The following is a 20,072-nucleotide window of genomic DNA, read 5'->3' as shown; positions in this document are numbered from 1 at the left end:
CCTAACGCACAAGGGACAGATACAGCCAAGGTGCTGAGGCAGATACAAGAGACAGTATGTGCACTACACTGATGAAGCAATTACTGGCCAAGGGAGAGGACTTTTTGGAGGGAAGGGAAAAGGCAAATGTACAATCTGGAAAGTTTTGATTCCTCCACTGGTTTCTACTGTCCTGTACAAGAACTGGTCTGGTCCCAAAGCTGAACAACCAGGAACCTAATTTCTTCAGCTGCAAGTATGCCTTCAACAAAGGTAAACTTAATGCACCTTCCAGTCCATTTTTTTTAACATCAAACATTAGAATAACATTAAACTGTTCAACATAGTTAAGAGATCTTGGCTTGAAAAGACACAGTTCATTTTGCAATGACAATACATCCCCCTACAACACATCCTCACATACCTATCAAGTTTTCATAAAATTATTCAAGCTATTTAATCAGCTTTTCTTGGGGTTTCTGTTCCTGGAGCCTTGTCCTGTTGAAACACTACTATTGGCACATCAGGACTGGGGTACCAATGAGGAGAGAGAAAAGAAGACGCTTCTTACATCAGGTCCTGGTTATATATAAAGGACAACAGAGAGGCTTCCATAGCATTTCAAAACACACCTTTTTTCCAATCACCTTTTCAATCATTTTTCAGGTGAGCTGGACCCAAAAGAGTAAGCAGTAAAATTAGCCAAACTGAAGGGACAATGAGTATTCAGCAGCAACTGAAGATCTATCATCATTAACAGCACACAAACCTGTTTGTCTAGAAACGTCCACCGCACTGAGCACCAAGTATCAGAATACCCTAAACTTGCCTCGACAAGCTAAGAAATAAGCTAGGATGCATCTCTTCAGAACAAGGCTATTCCTCACCTCTTCAAAAAATCACCCCCTTTTACACATATGCTTTTTAAAAGGGAGAAAGGCTGACATCCATGTCTCACATCTGAGTACACGTAATTGCTCAGAAAACAAATGTTTTTTATTTTGACTCACAGTGAGTATTGTATTCTAATCTAGTAACACTGGTGGAAAACTAAACTCTTACCAAGTAGCTTTTTTTTCCCCCGCACGTGCGAGATTTTTATATATGCTATTCACTTTTTGTTTAGTGATTTTTCTGAAAGGCAAAATGGTTCATTTGTTTTGAGAAAAAACATACATAAAGACTTTTGTAAAGAGGACTACCTCAACATCTAGGGTTCTCCATACTAGCCCCTTTAAAGGTAATGTACAAAGGCATATAATTCCCTTGTGCTCTTTTTTGCTTTTTATCATAAAGAAATTTCTAAATACAGGGAGAGTTTATTTTTATGTTAAGATATATTAATGTTTAAAAATAAAGAAACCGAACTTAATAGATGATGCTTAGAATAAAGCATGTATATGGCCAAATCAAGGGTCTAGACAGGTGATGCAAACAAAAATTATTTATGTTCTGTAATTATTAATTTAAAAAAACCCAAACCAACAACTACTGAACCACTGAAAAGTGATATTTCACAGTTTGTAACAGTCATTAATATTCCCTATATCTTTCTCACATTTAGTGTAGTTCCAGATTTAGGAAAGATTCACATCTAATCAGTTCAAGATTAATGAAAATATTTAAAAAGCAGGTAAATCTAATCACAAAAACCTTCATTACAGAGCTGAAAAAAAGAATTCTGTCTAATTCCTAGTTTTTGAAACTGCTGAGCAGCTGCCTGTTCTTATACACCCCAAACTCCAACTATCTGTTATTTAATGGCACAGATCCTCAGCTTGACAATCGTAATACCATCCCCTTTCTACTGCAGTAGAAAAGGGGATGCTGATCAGAATTGGATCTTGGCCTGATGGGATCACAGATGACAGTCACAGACTAAATCCCACCACACCCTCTCAGGTGACACACACAGCACACATGGTTGGGGCAGAGGGTCTAAAGGAGAAGAGAAAAATGAGAGCCCTTTACGCAACCCTGTCACTGGAAGTGGAAAAGCATATGGAGCATGCCAGTTTTTCAAGGTTTCCAAGAGATTGCCTGGCCAGCCCTGAGCTACTTTCTCCTTCCATCTCTGTTGGCGAGAAGTCAGTAGATGAGGCATGCTTCAGCTCTATGAGGATACACAAAGAACTGGAGAATGTTAGCAAGGGAGATACCACAGAACAGCAAAACACACACAGCACTTACACACTCAAAAACATTCCCTCTGGGTATTTTTCTTAATTTTAGAAGAAACTTACATAGATTTTATCTTGCTGGTATCGCTGGAATAAGTTGTGCATAATGGAGCCTTCATGGAGATCTACGAGTGCTGCCATGTCTTCCACGCTCTCTGTGCTTGTTTGATGCATAGGCGTTACTTTTTGGTGTGTGATTGTGCTCTGTTTATAAGTGAATACCTGAAAGAGGGGAAAAAAATAAAATATAATCAGAGCACACATTCAAAAACTCCTATCTGAGAACGGAGCTTTCACACCCATTCATATTCCCTATCCAGTTTATCAGTGTGCAGACTTATAAAATATGTCTGCCAGTCATACCTCCTTCTAAAGCTTCTCTGACAATAATTGAAGCCCCAAATATGTACAGGGGGTCATATGAAACTAGCACATACTGACGATGCACTGAGAGCTATAAGGTCTTTTCCTTTTTAAGGGCAAATGTAATCTTGTTTCACACTGGACTACTTTATCGGGAGAAAAATAAACCAAAAAATAATCATTCCCAAATAATTCAAAACCAACCAACCAAAAAACCACCCCTTACAGTAAACCCCACTTATACTCAAATTACTCTGGCAGGAAATGTTTTACAGTGCAAAACAGTGGCAAATGAAAATTATTGCTCTAACAGGCTATAAGCATTTATATGTTTGATCTGAAACCCACTTCAATGTTTCCATTCAATTCTTCGGTCAGGACCACTATCAGGTTAGGTCATCATTCCTAATACAAGCGGCACGCTAAGTTCAGTGTGCTGCAGTTACCTGAAAATGAACAGGCAAACCTCTTTCTAATGAATGCACTTTGGAGACGAATTTCTGAAGCCTGCTCCAAACAGACAGTAAAAGCTCTAAAAAATCCACAATTTAAATACTTAGTCAGAAAACACTTCTACGTAACTTCTGTAAAACTATCACAAATATGCTCAGAAGATGTGCCCATTCCCCATCTAGTTAAATAAACTTTTATGAATGCTAATGACATCACTAAAGACTATAAAACAATAGCTTTGGTATTCAGCTTCCCATTTACTTTTAATTTACATCTTGGCAGCTCATCCTTATAGACATATGTCTGCATCCCATAGCCAATGCTACTCAGGCAATACAAGTCCCTGCTAACGTCATTGTTTCAGTGTAAGAAAGTCAAGTATGGGGTTAATGTAAATATTTTAACGATGTGGAATATTTAAAAAAAAACCTTCGAAACCTCTCTGAAATAATATCTATAAAGCCAATGGAAGAAGCGCAATAACCGGCAGCCTGAGTGCTGGTGAGCACCGCAGGACTGCCGCTGCGGGCTGGGGATCACGCATCACTGCCCAAGGGATGGGGCAGTGCAAGGGGCCACATCCGCGTGGGAAGAGAAAACCCCTCAAAGGATTCCAGCATAAAAACATATGTATGCTCCTGGTAACGAAAGACTGAACAAGGACGGTTGTGTCATCATAGGAGGCCATTCAGGAAAATAGTGGTTTTGTCTGTCTTGCTGAGACAAGTGAGAAAAAGCAGCTGAAGAATCAAGAGGCTGAACGCAGACCACACTTAACATCGAAGCTCTGTACTTGGATATCCCACCAGCTGACTGAGGAGAATTGCCTGATGAAATTTGTTCATTAAAATCATATCCCGGGTGTACCAAATGCTGGCACAGGCCATTGCACCATTACAGCTGTCACTCACACCAGCACAAAGTGTACTGGGGGAAGGCTGGGGAAGAAAGGAGATCCAGGAAAAAATTCTAACAGGTGCTGGAAGGCAGCACAGACATCAATGGGACGCACGAGCAAACCATCAGAAAGTTCCTACAGACTCAGAGCATCCAAAGCACAATCTCTAACTGCAGGAAAGAGACAGACACTGAGAGATTTGACACATATTTTGTGGTAAGCAACTGTCAAGATGACAGGACAAGCATTTGTACAGGGCAGATGATAGGTGGTGTTCAGGATGGAGAAAGCAGCCACTTGTACATGATCCAGGGGCAAGCAGTCCAGATATCTGAAAGACAGAATGCATGTGAACAGCATCAATTAATAGCAAAACTTTGGGGCTGAAAAGAGTGTTAGCAGTCCCAAGACTAATGACACAATGTGCAAGCAAAATTAGAGGTAATTACAACTCAAGAGTAATAAACTGCAGTCCCTCGTAGGAAGAACTATGATGAAAAAATCAAAGGTCATACTGTAGAACAAAGACTATAATAAGCTGGAAGACTTGGAAATAAAAGGGATTTAAGGAGATCAAATCCTAGAAAAGCAAGCACTTAACAGAGGCCATGTATCAGCCTGGAATCAAAACAGAAAAATAGACTCAGTAGGAGAATTAGGAAACCAAAATGGGATGGCACATATCCTGTGACTGCAGCTCATGTGAACGTGGAAAGGAAATAAAACATAATTTCTAGGAGGAGAATCTTTGTATTTGTGATTTTTCTTTGATATGTGATGCACGGGTTAGCAAGGTAGGCAGAGCACTCCATACATGACTAAGCATGTTTATTAACATAAGGAATTAATAAAAATGCACCAAGAAAAACAATGTGATGATTGACTTGTGAATGGTAGGACTATCGAAGATGGTCTCTGCAGATTCACCCTTCCCACTCAAACCCACTACTTTCTCTTCTTCAGGCCAGTTGTTCTCACACTTCCAGCTCTTCCATGCATTGCCTCTTTTTTTGGGTGAGGACATGGCCCTGTGAGCTGACTCAGAGATATGACCGTGTGTTGACCAGCTAGAAAACACACCTACGGGTCATAATGGCTTCCGCCCAAATCAGAAAGAAGGAGGGCCTCTTCCCCAGTGCTGGGGGGTTACTTTTCCTTTAAGTTTTTACCAGAGCCAAGCATCCTTCAGATTTCCTAAACCCACTGTAAAACTTGGTCAAAATCATCTAACAAGATCAAAGTCATCAGACAGAGCAGCAGGATCACATATGGACAGACCTCGCTTCCTTAAAACAGGCTTTTAGCAGTCCTGCTGCTCAAGCCCTGAAAGGCCTGCTTTGTTTTATTTCATCTTGACTCAAGCCTTTATTAGGATAAGGACGTGAAAAAGCTACCTTGAACTTTATCGTTACTAATTAAAAGGTCACATCATGAAATATTACAGCAGATTAAATCCTCAGGAAATAGGAACCAAGAGCCATTCTGTGGGGTCAGCATGCAGAAGAGGAAGATGAACAAGTTGGCTCCTAAACTTCACGAGAAGGCCGTTGGCAGAGCGTAGGAGCATCCACCCTCAAGTATCTTCTTGCCAGCATTTCTGGAAGGTCAAGCAAAACATGCAGGAAACTTGGAATAAGATTTAAGACAAGCTTAAATGAGAATTCAGCAAAAACTTCTTTCCTCTCAAGATATAAATGGTCCAAGATAACAAACGTGCTGAATACATGGAAAACTATAAATTAAACCCTAAAGAGCATGCAAAATAAGAACTCTCAAAGTTTTTATGGAAGTGAAAATTAGAGGCTGAGATAGGAAGGAGCAATGCAAAGAACAACAACAAAAAGAATAAGCTCAAGAAATACAAGACAAAAGAGCAAACCCAGCTAAACAACAGTAAAGAGCATTTCACTGGGAAAGGAGAACAACACTTCAAAACTGCTTGACTGTCCCTATCATGGCTTACTAGTGCCATGATGAACACGCCTAAAATGGACTCAAATAAGGAACCAACCTGAAAAGTTAGGGGATCAATGCTACCAAGTTCCCCAGGTAACACGGGAAAAAGCTGTAACAGGCACTCTGGGGTTCGAAAATAATGTAGGAGGGGACTATTGGACACGCAAATATTAACAGCTTGCTGAAATCAGAATCCACACCTGAGGGCTGGAGGAATGCTGTTTAGCATCAGTCTTGAGCAAGAAATCAAGTAGGACTGAAAAAAAAGTAATCACATGCTGCTGAATCAGATTCCTTTCTTCTACGAAAAAAAAAAAGGAAAGATTGAAGAGACAGGTAAGTGAGGTAGGGAATATTTGAATGAACATTAAAAATAGGGTGACACATAGAAAGTGTGAAAACAAAATGTACTGGTGTGGTTTTGAAAGCCTGTTTCAAAGCTTTGATGATGTGACCCTATGTCCTGATTCACAGCTGTTCAGAAATCAACAGGATTATTAGCTAAATTCTGTTCTCTACAGAACTGGGGAAAATTCATCTGCCTTGTTGAAACAGGGACATACCCAGGGTAGTGTCAAGGTCCACCCTATCAACCACCATGCTACCCATGGCACTTGCCAGATCTGTTTTAGGACACAATGTCAAGCCCTAGACACTGAGAGGGAGACCTACAGTCATACTTCCCCAAAATATTACCCAGATGAGAAAGAAAGACAAGTAGAGAAAATGAATTAATCATCTCACAATGAGAACATTAGCCTTGGACATGGGACCAAGGGAAAAAAACTTAAGAGGGAAGTCCTCAGCAGCACATCAGCATGTACAGGAGGTGAGCATGACTGCATTGCATAGATGGGACAGACTCCCACATCACCCCCTGAAACACCATCCAGGTCCCCAACCGCTGCTGCAGGAAGCGCCTTCTCTTTGCAGAAGATGCCAGTCGGATGCTCTTTAATGCACTGTAGCAAGCTGGAGAACTTAAGACAACACACACCAAGATCAAAGGCGAAACTCTGCAGATGAACACTACATAAAGAGGTTTTTGGCAGCTGACATTTCATGAATGGGTTTGTTCCGAAACGGTGGAGCATCATAAATAAATAAATCTATAACTTCATATGGGTCTCTATTCGGAAAGCCAGCAACCCCTAAATCACATACTAAGTCAAAGACATAACAAAAATGATGGCTTTAGCAAATAAATATGTAATTTTCCCTATTCAAAAATACTGCTGCATGAGCAGTGCAATACTGTACCCCACAATGTACAAGTATTTGTTAGACAAGTCTGTATCTTTATATTTGGTTCAGAAAAGCATTTATTGTATGCCATGCAATTTGGAATAACTAGTATTTTACGCAAATACATGCTTTTAAATTGACTAGTGAGCATGTAAAGAAAACAAACCACCAAAAAATCAGGAGTTTGAGGCATATGACAGCAATTAAATTAATTTCACTGATGCTTTTAGAAGAGCATGAAAACCACCAGCATAGACCTTAATATTTCCCACTTCTTTATGTTGAAAATGACATTTCTATCCTGCACAACTGATCTGGCATGAGAAAAAATAAGAAGTCTTTCAAGCACTCCGTTTAAGGGGAGTATCACAAAACAATGTCTAATTAATTTTCTGCACTGACAAATTACCCCTGAGCTCAAGAGCTAATTAAAATTATATTTTAACAAAAGATTTGATTTCTAATATGATTTATTAAGACCAGGAAAGAACGTCAGAGTGTGCTCTCAGTGATAGCAGTACACAGGCTTTCTCTCTCTCACTGTATCATTTTGTGACATGATGCCAAGTGACAAAAATTACTGCTTGAATAAGGTAATTAAATGGCATCATGTGATTTCACAACAGCTGAGTCAAGTGAGTTTAGGAAAATGCTGAATTAAGTGCTTAGGTAAAGCACATCAAAAAACCCACACAATCCCCACTTGCAAAAGCTGCAAGTCACACTCAATCTCTCCAGTTTGCGCAGAGCCAACACACAACCGATCTCCCAGGGTGCTTTTCACAAGCAGCTGGGTTTTTGGTCTGATGTTGATGATCAGTATTGGATGGGGGGAAGGCAGAAGGTCATAGAATCACAGAATCATTTTGGTTGGAAAAGACCTTTAAGATCATTGAGTCCAACTGTTAACCTAACACTGCCAAGTCCACCACTAAACCATGTCCCTAAACACCACATCTACATGTCTTTTAAACACCTCCAGGGTTGGTGACTCCACCACTTCCCTGGGCAGCCTGGTCCAACGCTTCATAACCCTGAAATGTTTCCTGATATCCAATCTAAAACTCCCCTGGTGCAACTTGAGGCTGTTTCCTCTTGTCCTATCAGTTGTTACCTGGGAGAAGAGACTGACACCCTCCTCACTACAACCTCCTTTCAGGCAGTTGTAGAGGGCGATAAGGTCTTCCCTGAGCCTCCTTTTCTCCAGACTAAACAATCCCAGTTCCCTCAGCTGCTCCTCATAAGTCTTGTGCTCTAGATCCTTCACCAGCTTCGTTGTCCTCCTCTGGACTCTCTCTAGCACCTCAATGTCTTTCTTGTAGTGAGGGGCCCAAAACTGAACACAGTATTCGAGGTGTGGCCTCACCAGTGCCGAGTACAGGGGGCCGATAACTCGTAAAATCTCCCGATCAACAATTCGGTGTTTGACTGATGACTGAATCTTCATCATTTTAGTGAGGTTTCCATGTGATTTTTATTTAAAGGCACAAATAGGTCTGTCTGCATCTTGGAAGCCCTCACCTGATCTAGATCGTTACCGAAATCTGCTCTCTGAAAACGTGCAAGATCGTCTACAGAAAAGTTTACATACTGTGAGCATTTTAAAACAGCCCCTTCTATACAGTGACCTGATCCCTCACCCCTCCCAAACATAACTCCCCATCAGGTCTCTTTCTTTAATCCAAAGATTGAGATGTGGATGAGAGCAGAGGGTGGTGACGGGCACTGGCTCCCCACCGCTGCTGCCTCTAGACAGGGACAATGCTCCTGCCCACGGCCTCGAGCCAGGCTGTCCCTCATGGCCATCGCCCACCACGCGGCCTCGAGCCAGGCTGTCCCTCGCGGCCATTGCCCACCATGCGGGCAGCAACCGTTTCAGCCGGTCACGCGCCATCAGCCTCACCATCGATAACATGCCCCACATGGTGGTGTCTGACCGATGCCCAGCACTGAATGCTGCAGTGCTCAGGACTGGTTATGCAGCTTGGCACGTCCCTGTCGCTGGTGGTGTTGCAATAAATCAAGAGGGCTTTTTTTTTTGGTAGGGGTAATAGAAAAGGAGCAACCGACCTCCCTCCGCTGCCCTTTTCTACATAAGAAAACTTTTTATGAGCCCTAAGTATACTCTACAAACTGCAGTGTATTACAGAAGATAATACTGATATTCATACATGGAAACCGGAAATATCAGAAGTCTGGTCATGCACTCAATTTAAATTAAGTTGCTCAAATCCATATAACCAGAGGGATAATGTAAAATATGGTAGTTTAAACATAAAATTGAATGTTAAGCTGTGGAAGGAGAAAGCAAAGACGTATCATACAGATGTCATCTGGGAGACTGGTTTACAAACAGTAGAAGATACAACCAAACAACCAAACTTTTTTCAATAATGCCTACGATGCTAGCAAACCAACTACCACAGCGTCTGGCCAGCCCACAGACACCAGAAAGCAAAATTAATCATGATCCCAAAACTGAAGCCATCAGCCTTCCTGTCATTGCCCCACAGGCTGCTCTATGTGAGTTTTTTCCACAGTGCTAATCCCAATGGCTACGGTGACACCCACGAAAATCCACACGACTCAACAGCAGCTCCAGAGGACTTGGCTCATATGTTCAAGACATCAGTGCCCCCAGTTTTCTAAGGCATCTTTTTGCTTACACTTACTGACCCCGCAGCAGAGAGATGAGCATAGCACAGGAAAATACACAGGACTGTACAGAGAAACATCCACTTAAAAATATCTTTTTTTTTCATTCTCTGCTGTTGGTCTGAACTGAGGATCATCATTTGTGTTTCCCTCGTGTTTAGAAGTTAAAAGAATGCAATAAATCTTACAAAATGTCTTTATACATGAGTCCAAGCAGAAAAAAGAGGCCTTGGGCTAACATCACAAGCTGTGGAATGCAGCGTTCCAGGGAGAAAAACAAAACGTGACAAGACCAAGGACCCAGAGATTAAAAACAAAACCAAACATGTAGTAGTTTACTCTTTTTTCCTGGAGAGATCTACTGTCCAAGTAGATACTTAAAATACAGGACAAGGAGGCTTTCTTACAAATCAAAAGCAATTTAAGATCAAATGTAAAACAGATTAACTACCGACATTTTAAATTCTACAGTTGACCATGACAAGAGAGAGACTCAAGTAATGTTTTTGTCTGATAATTTATTATTTCTCTGTAACAGCTGACCTTAGACATCCATTCCATCACCCCAAAACAATCTTTTGGGCAACAAGATGTACCAGGGCCCAAGGCTTAATTTGATGCAATGTAATGTAATTTAATCTTTTTCAAAGGAACAGAAAACCCCCGCAATGAAGTTTCATATTTACTAAGCTATGGAGGAAAATGACATAATTTTATGTAAGGCATTTATTGATGTCAAGAAAAAAATACTGCCAACTAAACTGATATCGTTCCTACTGTAACTAACACTGGCCTTTTCTTCAAGCAAATATCCCATACAGACATCACCTGAGCATCAGCTTATTTCCCACCCTTTTTGTACAATTCCTCCCCATTTACCCTGGAAATCACCCCACTCCCCAGCCTCCCTTCCCAGTTAGATGTTAATCTCTAATGCAAAATGTCTAAGCGTCCACTCTGCACGTTACTGTACCTCACAAATTAGTTGAGTAACACACAACCCATAAATTGTGTATAATCCTCTATTTTGTCCCCCGTTCACTTCAGTTCCAGCCATTTTCAGTCTTTGTTCCTCCTTCTATCAATCAAACCTCTTCTAAACACTTTCCCTCAGTCCCCCTTTCATAACACCTCTCAGATTTGCCAGGTCCTGGGACACCTGCGTCAGGAGCTGCTCCCAGGTTCAAGTGCTGGGAGCCTGTCCTGGTGCCTTCCCCCATCATCTCCCCAGCCTCCAGCAGCAACAGCACCAGCAATGGCTTGCAGCACCTCCCCAGAACAGCTTTCCTACTGCAACATTCAGGTTGTCACACCCACACAGAATATCCCTCTTTGCTCCCAAGCTCCACAGTGTGGGGAAGCACACTGCCAGGACAGCAATCCCGGTCATCGCCACAGCAGAACACAGCAAACCCACTAAATCACACCTCGTTGCTGTTTCCCTATGTGTTGACCACTGTCAATAAGCTAGTCTGATCAAGACTTCCCACTTAACACTTATTCCACAAGAGGTAGTTCAAGGCAGTTTATTCCACACACCGACCTGTTTCCGTTCGTAGAAAAGCTCTATCATCAAGTATGAACAAGCTTCCAATTACAGGTTCAGTGCTTATGACCCTTCAATTGGGCTTGCCTACACAGACAATAAAGAAATTTAATTCAAATTAAACACATCAGTTTTACCTAGATTATACCATAGTAAGCCTCTAGGCAGCCCATGCTAATTCTTACAAGAAAAAAAAAACGCATCTTTAATTTAACTTTCTTTGCAAGCAACCTTGTATAACCTATGGTTATACAGCACCTGAAGACACCGCAAAGCTCCATTTTTAAGCAGTCCACCCACCTACAAATACCATAACTGTGGCACTGCCTGCAGAAAATGTGAAACATTCCTGGCAAGTCACCAGCACTTGCTTCACCACGGAAAAGTGCCCCTTGCTCTCCGTGAACCGAGAAGTGGAGGGATTCCAGCTGCCGAGGCTTTCCCAGAAGTAAAGTAGTCCAAAGGCAGGACACAGGAGATATACCACAAGACGACACTTCAGCTCCCTGCCAAGCAGCTGGTCAGCAGCAGGGTCTCAACTGGAAGCCAGCTTCGACGGCGCAGCAAGCCAGGGAAGGGGCCTCCAACCCGCAGGGCACTGCAAGATGATGCAGAGAGCAGATCCTGGCATGTAGCAGACGAATGGAAGAAGGTCTGGGCCCATGATCCTTGTGGGTTCAATCCTCCATCTGTCTTGGGACATCCCACCAAAGGCACCCCCAAGTCAGTGTTACCTAAGTAGCACCCAGTAAGCAGATGTAATGGCAACAGTCCTTTTGCTTTCAATGCATATCGCCTTAAGTAGCTCTGACGACAAAGGGGTGAAAATTAACGGTTTCCTCTTCTCAGAAGACCAAAATCCTAAAAAACCCACAAAAAAACCCCTCACCCTTTATCCATCATTTTCCACACAATGGAAAGTGCATCTATGGTCGATGCCAGGCACTGAAAGCATTAGCTTGACTGTCAACATCAGTTAGAGCTCCAGTGAAACTCTCAATTTCAAACTCATATTTATTCAATGATTCATATGAGATAAACAATGACTATTTGCAACTGAATGAACAAGACCAAATTTGAATAAAATGCCCCGCTATCAAGAACTTGAACAACTCTGTTCAATAAGCAGCCTACAAATTATACCAGCTTTTTTGAGGCACAAAGCAATTAATGTCAATAGGTCTTTTTTTCCTAAAAAAAGAAGAAAAAAAAGGAAGAAAGCCCCACTGGCAGCTGATCAGACTGCCTCCGAGTCTAGAACAGGAGCAGCCTGTGTGCAGCACCACAGTAACGAAATCAGAGGCAACACGTATATGGGAGCTGGAGCTCTGAGGTGCCATCCCTGCAAAGCGAGCCTTGTCCCGAACGAAGGCTCACTGGAGAAGGCAACACTTCGACAAGGCCCTCCGCGATGCCAAGCAGGACCTGAGCAATGCCAACATGAGCCTTTTGGCCTCATCCCTCCACCTTCCTCTTAGCCCAAGACTTTGTATAAACGGACCCTGCCCAGGCTGCCGGTGCAGCCACTGCAGCTGGTGGGTGCAGATGGTGCCCAAACCCTGCAGGGACCATCCTGCCTGCCCCCAGCCCAGAGGGACACACTGGGGGACCAGGAGGGTGCCCGGGGAACCGCTGCCAGGCACGGTTGTTTGGCGGGAAGCTCTCGTCAGGAAAGTCTGTGGCATTAGACTGGATATCAGGAAAACTTTCTTTACCAAAACGGTTATCAAACATTGGACCAGGCAGCTCAGGGAAGTGGCAGAGTCACCATCCCTGGAGGTATTTAAAAGATGAGTCGATGTGGTGCTTAGGGACATGGTTTAGTGGTGGGCTCGGCAGTGTTAGGTTAATGGTGGAACTTGATATTCTTAAAGGTCCTTGCCAACCAAACTGATTTTATGATTCTAGGATTTATCACCACCGTGTTATTACCAAACCCAAGGAGGCTCTGCTACAGCACCAGCTATGAAGGCTGAAAGGTCCTCGCAGCGCCCTGGCTCCAGCTGGTCCCTCCACGAAGGGGGACCACAGATGCTGGGCTAGGGTTCTCCCCGAGTAAGGCTGCCGCAGATGGCTGGGAAGTAAGAAAAAGAAAACAGAGCCAGAAAGCTTTTTTTTTTTTACACCAAAACGGATGGTCTTGCTGGCAAATTCGAACATGCTGAGGCAGCGCAGGGCTTTGGTTTCCCTCACTCCTCCCGCCAGGTAGCAGCCAGCCCCTCGACTCCTGCTGCCCACAGCCACAGGCCGCTGGTTTACAGCTCGCTCGCCGTAAAGCAAGGAAAGGATCCAGGCAGGCATTATTCACAAGCCCAGGGCTGAAGCCAAAGACGTCCAATGCACTGAACATTTCTAAAGCCGTTTGCAAAGTAAAGACGTGACAACCTGCACATGCACAGAGAAAGTTCATATACACATAATCTCAGCTTTCCGATCTCCGGACAACACTTAACTATAAAACTCTCATAAATTAAGTGTTTCCATTTTATTTTAGTTTCTCCAAATCTTGTCTTGGTTTCTCCTAGTGTAAATACCGTGCACCTCAAAACAAGAATATTTGATTGTACTCAAATAATTTTTTTAATCAAACGACTTTGTGTTCACAACAGCAACCTGTCTGCTTCAGTAGGACATTCCTGCCTTAATTTTAAAAACACCTTTTAGGTCTTCCTCTATTGACAGGTTTCCAGAGAAGCAGAATAGGCAAGAGGTTCAGAATAGGCAAGAAGTTAACAAGAGAGTGAACTAACAGAGCTCTGAAATTATCTTTGAGGGGCTTATTTCCAAGATAATTTTGATATAACTCTGGTGAAATTCAGATAGGAGTTTTTGCTTGCTTAAAGAAAATGTAGTTTTAGTTTTCTTTCCTTTCATGTTACAAAAACCTAAGTAGGAGGGATCTCAAAAGTGTAAATCTCAATTGAAGCATGAGCTACTCATTTTAACAGGCAACAAAAGCCAGAGTCCCTTTATACTTTTTTTTTAACTAACTTTTAATCTTTTTTTTCCTGTAACATCACAAAACAGCATTTGTACAGTATCACTAACTGCCTTTTAAAGACAAGCCAACCCCCAGCCCCCGCCTTGACTGGCAGCCTGCACGCCGTGCTCCTACCCACACCCCCAGCACCACTTACTGTACTAACCCAGAAAATGGGAACTGGGTTACAAGTGATCCCAATGCTGTGAGAACACCCTGGTGTGAACATCAGTCCCTCGCTCGTGCTTTTTTCGTTTTTTAAAGTATCAGAGAGGCTCTTCATTAAGTCGGAGTATACTACCTGTTTTTTTTTTCTTCTTGCAGGTTGCCCGTGGTATGAGGCTCTGACACAGCCATATTGCTACCAAGACAGCCAAGGACATAGTTTATTCACAGCTCAGAGCTTCTTCACTGAAGCAGTCCTTTAACAAGGTAGCTGCCTATTCAACTCCCCTTCCCCCCAAATTGTAGGTGTATAATGGTAACTTACAGGGGGGTTGGGAGGTAGAAAGGGGAGGAACTCAAGCCCTGAACACAGTAAGCTCCTAAGGACGTCAATCTATGAAAAGAAATATGTACATGATGACACATAACCCATAACGGAGAATGTTCAAAGCACAATTACAGGTAGGTGAACATGAAACATTGGGCATTCTCCCCAAGCTTAAGCATACTGTACAGTTTCTACGGTAGCTTGCTTACAAGGCTACGCTATTTCAAAGTTAACTTTTATCATGCATGCTGATCTCAAAACAATTCATCAGCCTTTCAAGGGAAAGGCTACCTGAGGAGAACATTGCAAGGCCACTCCCTCCATCGCTACAGCCATTAATTCAGTTAAACAGCAATCGGGATTTTTTCCAGCTCTGACTGAAGATAACTGGAAGATGCCCTTAGACAATAGTGGGAAGGGGTGACCCCTCCTTACCTACGTGCTCGGTTCTGACACGCAGAGGTAATTATAGGGTAGGCAGCAACAGACTAGCCCTCAGCACGTCTCCAAGGCCACCATTCAACCTACTCAAGTTAGTGCTGGGTCCCACACAAGTATTGTTTCCCCCACCCAAGCATGCACCCCAAATATCAACAAAAATTTTTTGCTAAAGTGGAAGTACTGTCAAATAAAAAAAAATAGGTGCAGGTAGTTTATTCACACTCAGAATTAGCCAGTGGCATTTGTGTGGCATGTGAAACCTGTATATGCATTGGGAAGAAGAGCACAGTCTGGGGACAGAAGATGCTTAAGCCATATTTCATAGTCTAGGCTGGAGCTAAATCCCAGCTGGCTCCATACAGCACGAGTACGGTTTCCTCCGAACAAAGCGTGTGAACCAGGATGCCAGTACGTGTGGTCCAGGGACTCAGGAGAGTCCGTGTGTGGAACCAGCCTGGGTCTAGGAGACGATCGAATGTTCACTTGGCTTCGCTGCAGATCTCCCTAGACCCAGAAGTAAGGCTCACTACAGCCACTGGCAGCGCCAAAAGGGGGTAAGGAGGCCATGGTGGAAGAAGGCTTCACGCAGCACGCTGGAAGGATTTACTGGTTTTGCCACAGCGCAGCAGAGATGAAGAGAAGCAGCTCAGCTTCAGCTCTGCACCGCAGTGAACCAGTCTTCTTGGAGACTGGGACACCAAACCTCAACACCCCAGTCCGCAGTGCTGGCTGTGTGGTTACGCAGGGCTACGCTCAACTTCCAAGCATGTCCTGTGTGAACTTGGGGTGCCTCACACTCCCGTTTCTCCCAGAAGATGGGGAGCTGGCTATAAACCAGATTTTCAGCTTCAGTCTAGAAATAAAAAATTAGCTTCCATATGCTGGAGAGGAACCTGCCAGCGTATAATTTACGGCAGGGATGGCTGCCCAAGTCTGCAAATCCTCTGAAATAATAATTCCACAATAATCCCTCCCAAGGGGCACTGCTCTCGCACTGCCCTGCTAGCAGGACTGCAACAAAGGACTCTGTGTCTGCAGAGGGAAGGAGCAAGGGACCCTGCCTTCCTGCCAGCAGACAACTACAGGCTGCTGCACCGACCATGTGGGCAGCATCCACTGGTCCCAGGAGGGATGGGGGTCCCTCTGCTGTTACCATCTCTCAGGCAACTTGGCACAAATAGTAGATGACAGGTGAAAGGTGGGGAAAGGGAACAAGAAACTGGAATAATTCTGAATTTCTATACAGTAAGCAAAAAATGATGGTTTTTTTAATCATATATTCTGAGGAGGTTTCATAATCAAAAATGAGCAGAAACCTCATTACTTTCAAAAAGCACAAGGCCACCTTATTTTAAGGTCTTACAGAGCACATTTTGCCCTTAGATTCTTGCTTTTCTCCAGGACTAGTGTGGTTAGGCAACGGTGGCAGGCTCTAGCAGCCAACCATCAGCAGCTCCTGGGGAAGCGCTGATGGTCAGTTAGCATCGCTACACACATCAGCCTGTTGCAGCAGGGCCTGGTTTTGCTCTCTTCGACCCCAAGGTCCTCCTAAAAAGCCACCAAGGCACTTTGCTAGCTGTGGCACAAAGCAAAGGTTAAAGCTTCAAGACACTCAGGGCTCACATTTGCAGGGTATTCTCACAACACGGCACCCACCAACGTCTTGTTACGTTGAACTATCACAGAGACCCACAACCGTTGTCAGCGAGGAAATCTGAAACTTATTAAATCAGGGTAATTGGGACTGGCTCTCCATCACCACCACCCCACAGCACTGTTAGCTGCACCAGGAGGAAAGCTTGCTGCAAGAAAGAACGAAACAGGTTTGGACAAGCATGAAACGAAGCTGCACCTATAGCACGTGAGTCGCTTAAGCATTTTTCATGACAACCGTGAAACCCAGATCCACGCCCTGAGACCCAACTGGGTCCCATGACCGAGATCCCCCACCCCTGTGCACAGCTGAAGTCGGGGGGTTCTTGTGGCCCCATGCCAGCCTTCGCAGAGTTGGAGGAGCCAAAGTGCCACTGACAGTTTGTTTATGATATCTTCAGATCTTCCTGTTGCAGCTACTTTTTTTCAGCTGTTTGTTTACTTTTATGGGGGGGACACCACACAACTGAAGTTTTCCGGACCTTCTCTGCCCAAGAATTGCTCTGGTTTAAGATCAACAAAAACAGCTGAATATTCCACAATGGTTCAGTCATCTTGAAACCATGGTGAAGAGAAAGGCAAGTTGCGGAGTAAGAAGAAAAGAAAAAAAAGAAAGAAGACAGACACATCTAATAAAAAAATAAAACCCCCTCTATTTTATCTTGGTTTGAAAAGGTGCACAAATGAGAAGAAAGGTACACTTGAAATGTGTAAACTCACAAAAATTTAAGATTTTTGTGTATTCGTCTGGACTGCAGGCCCACGTGCTACTTTCATTCGTAAGAAAATACTGCAATGGGCATGAACGTATACTTATCCCAAAGTCAGTTGTCTTCTAATTTGCACTGAACAGGAGCATTAGTCAGACTGATTGTAAAGTCAGGCACTAATTACTTACGTTCTCTCAAATGCACTCTAGTAAATTTAGTTATTACTCAAATAAAGCATACATTGTTAGGTATGCCAAAGTGAGCTATTTCTTTGACTGAAAGCTTTTTAGGAAAAAAAGCTACCTCTTTGCTATAAAATTTTATAGTGTCTGGCACAAAGATGTAAAGACCTCTTGGAGATACTGAAGTACAAATATGAAAATACTACTGCATTTTAATATGTCTGGTTTGGGGGTAAACAATACTATATTCTTTTGCTTGGTTCTGTTACAAGGAGCAAGAATATAGCAGGCCCAGGAACCATAACAGATTCACAGAATGGCTTAAAAAAGCTTTTCTTCTGTCTTAGACCCACTGCAAGTTCCCCTTTTTACATCCTTATAGATAATACATGCAGTATTAGTGTTAATTTTCTGCTACTGTGCAGGTAAGAATCTCTTTTCATTGCACTTGTGAAGAGGCTGTGGATGTTAAATATGAAACCTTAAAGCTTGTTTGGGGGCGGGGGGGGGGATGGAGGCGGGAGTAAGGAACAGGTAGAAGGTTTGAATATGCCCAGTCTGGGCCATACTCCTGCAGCAGTCTTCTTTTAAGAAAAAGGTAAGTAAGTGGCGCTGCTAAAACTTGCCCAGGAGAGTGAAGCACCCATCAGTCATTGCAGGGCATGAATCAACAGGTATGGGCAGATGGAGTGGTCAAGAGATGCAACACCTTTCAAAGCCATGTCGTAAGTCTCACTGTATGGCATGGATATTGCTTTGACATGTCTGAGAACATACATGATACACCAGTAATGAAAAGAAGTTGCTCTTGGCTGCAAAAGTTGGACAGACTGTTCTGTAAGTCGCTCCCATAAAATCAGCATATAAACTGTCTGGTTTGCATTTGAACTATGAACCTCCTGCCTTGCAAGAAGCAAAAGAGCAAATTTAACACACAAGAAGGTGGCTCACCTATTAAAACGTGTGTGTGTGCAATTTAATTTTCCACACCTAGGCTGTGCTTACATTTGAAAATCACATTTGTTTTACATACCGGATAGCATGTACGTGTATGCTGGAGAAGCCCAACTACAACTGGTTCCCATGATACAAGCAAAGAGCAATTCATAGCATCTTCCCCCGCCCCCCATAAGGACAGTACTTCTTCAGTAGTTGTGTCAGAATTATGAAGGAGGCAGACAAGAAAGATGTCTTATATTCACAGAATTACTTGGTAGCTTTACACGTAACCGTAATGTTTATAGTCCTGGAAAGAAAAATCCCACTTTTTGCTGCAAAGAAAAATACACCAGCATTTTTCTGTCTTTGTGAGGAAACCGTTTTTTATTTTTGAATTTGCCTTGACAAACCTCATGCACATGAAGCTGTAAAAGCCCCAGTCTATATTCTGTCAAATGAGGGTTAGGTATAAATTCAACAGGGAATACAGCGAGATTATCCTGACATGTTACTAAAAACAGATTAGAAGAAGCGGATTAAAACTGAACCACCTTTTCTGATTGCTTGCATGAGAGGAAAGGGTGTGAGAGAGATGTGGACACTGCAGTCTTATGTATTAGCAAATAACATTGCCCTCCACTTACCTTCCCAGGCTACTCTCAGCTATTCAAACAAATTTATTTTACTGTGTTTTCTGATGAATGTCCCATCTTAAAACTCAGCTTTAGAGATCAATGGGGAAAACCCTCCTGCAAGTGACAAAAGAGTGTCTTTTCCCATATCAAAATCGATGTTCTCGTCCCCTAAAGATGTGACCCCCCTCACCACCCAAAACATGCTCAGCTTATTACATGCACAATCTTTTCAAGGGTGCCATCCTCCTGTTAGCATACCAGCTATCTGTTCTTATGACAGGCACTTACAGCACACAGGCCCTAATGTGAAACAGGCTCAGAGAGAAGGGAATAAAGCAGCGTGTCCACCTGGGACAGAACTGAACTGATGGTAAACAAGCCCAGGCAAGTGTGAGTCCTGACGCCCTGCACTGCAGGACATGGGAAAGTGCACAGATTGCCCACCTTTTTACGTCCCAGCCCCTATCCCTTTAAATTCTGGAATTCACTGTAAATTTCAAATAGTCTCCAAAGGGTCATTAGGTTGTTCATTATGATTTCTGGCTGAATGCAAGGTGAGCAAGGGCTTCTATTTAATTTTCCTCATTTTAAGGTGAGAGGAAGGAAAGCAACTTCTGCTGCAAGGGATGTAGAAGGAAAAAAAAAATTACTGAGTGATTTTGTCCACATAATTTACAAGCTGATGGGTATATCTTCCCTAACCTATTGCAGTACAGCAAACAAGTTATGACTCTGAAAAATCCTCCTACAGAAATAAAGAGTGT

General features: G+C 43.0%; 1 protein-coding gene across 1 annotated transcript in view; it reads right to left on the bottom strand.

The window, feature by feature from the left end:
* The window catches only part of MYO10 (myosin X), a 180,365-nt gene that overhangs the window by 94,157 nt on the left and 66,136 nt on the right, over positions 1-20,072 (bottom strand). Inside the window, exon 3 of the mRNA XM_068395900.1 lies at positions 2,223-2,381. Within this exon, the coding sequence (XP_068252001.1) occupies positions 2,223-2,381 (159 nt within the window). The remainder of the gene's footprint in view (positions 1-2,222; positions 2,382-20,072) is intronic.

Source organism: Nyctibius grandis, chromosome 3 (genome assembly GCF_013368605.1).
Source record: "Nyctibius grandis isolate bNycGra1 chromosome 3, bNycGra1.pri, whole genome shotgun sequence".
NCBI lineage: Eukaryota > Metazoa > Chordata > Aves > Nyctibiiformes > Nyctibiidae > Nyctibius > Nyctibius grandis.
This window is presented reverse-complemented; position numbering and strand designations above follow the sequence as displayed.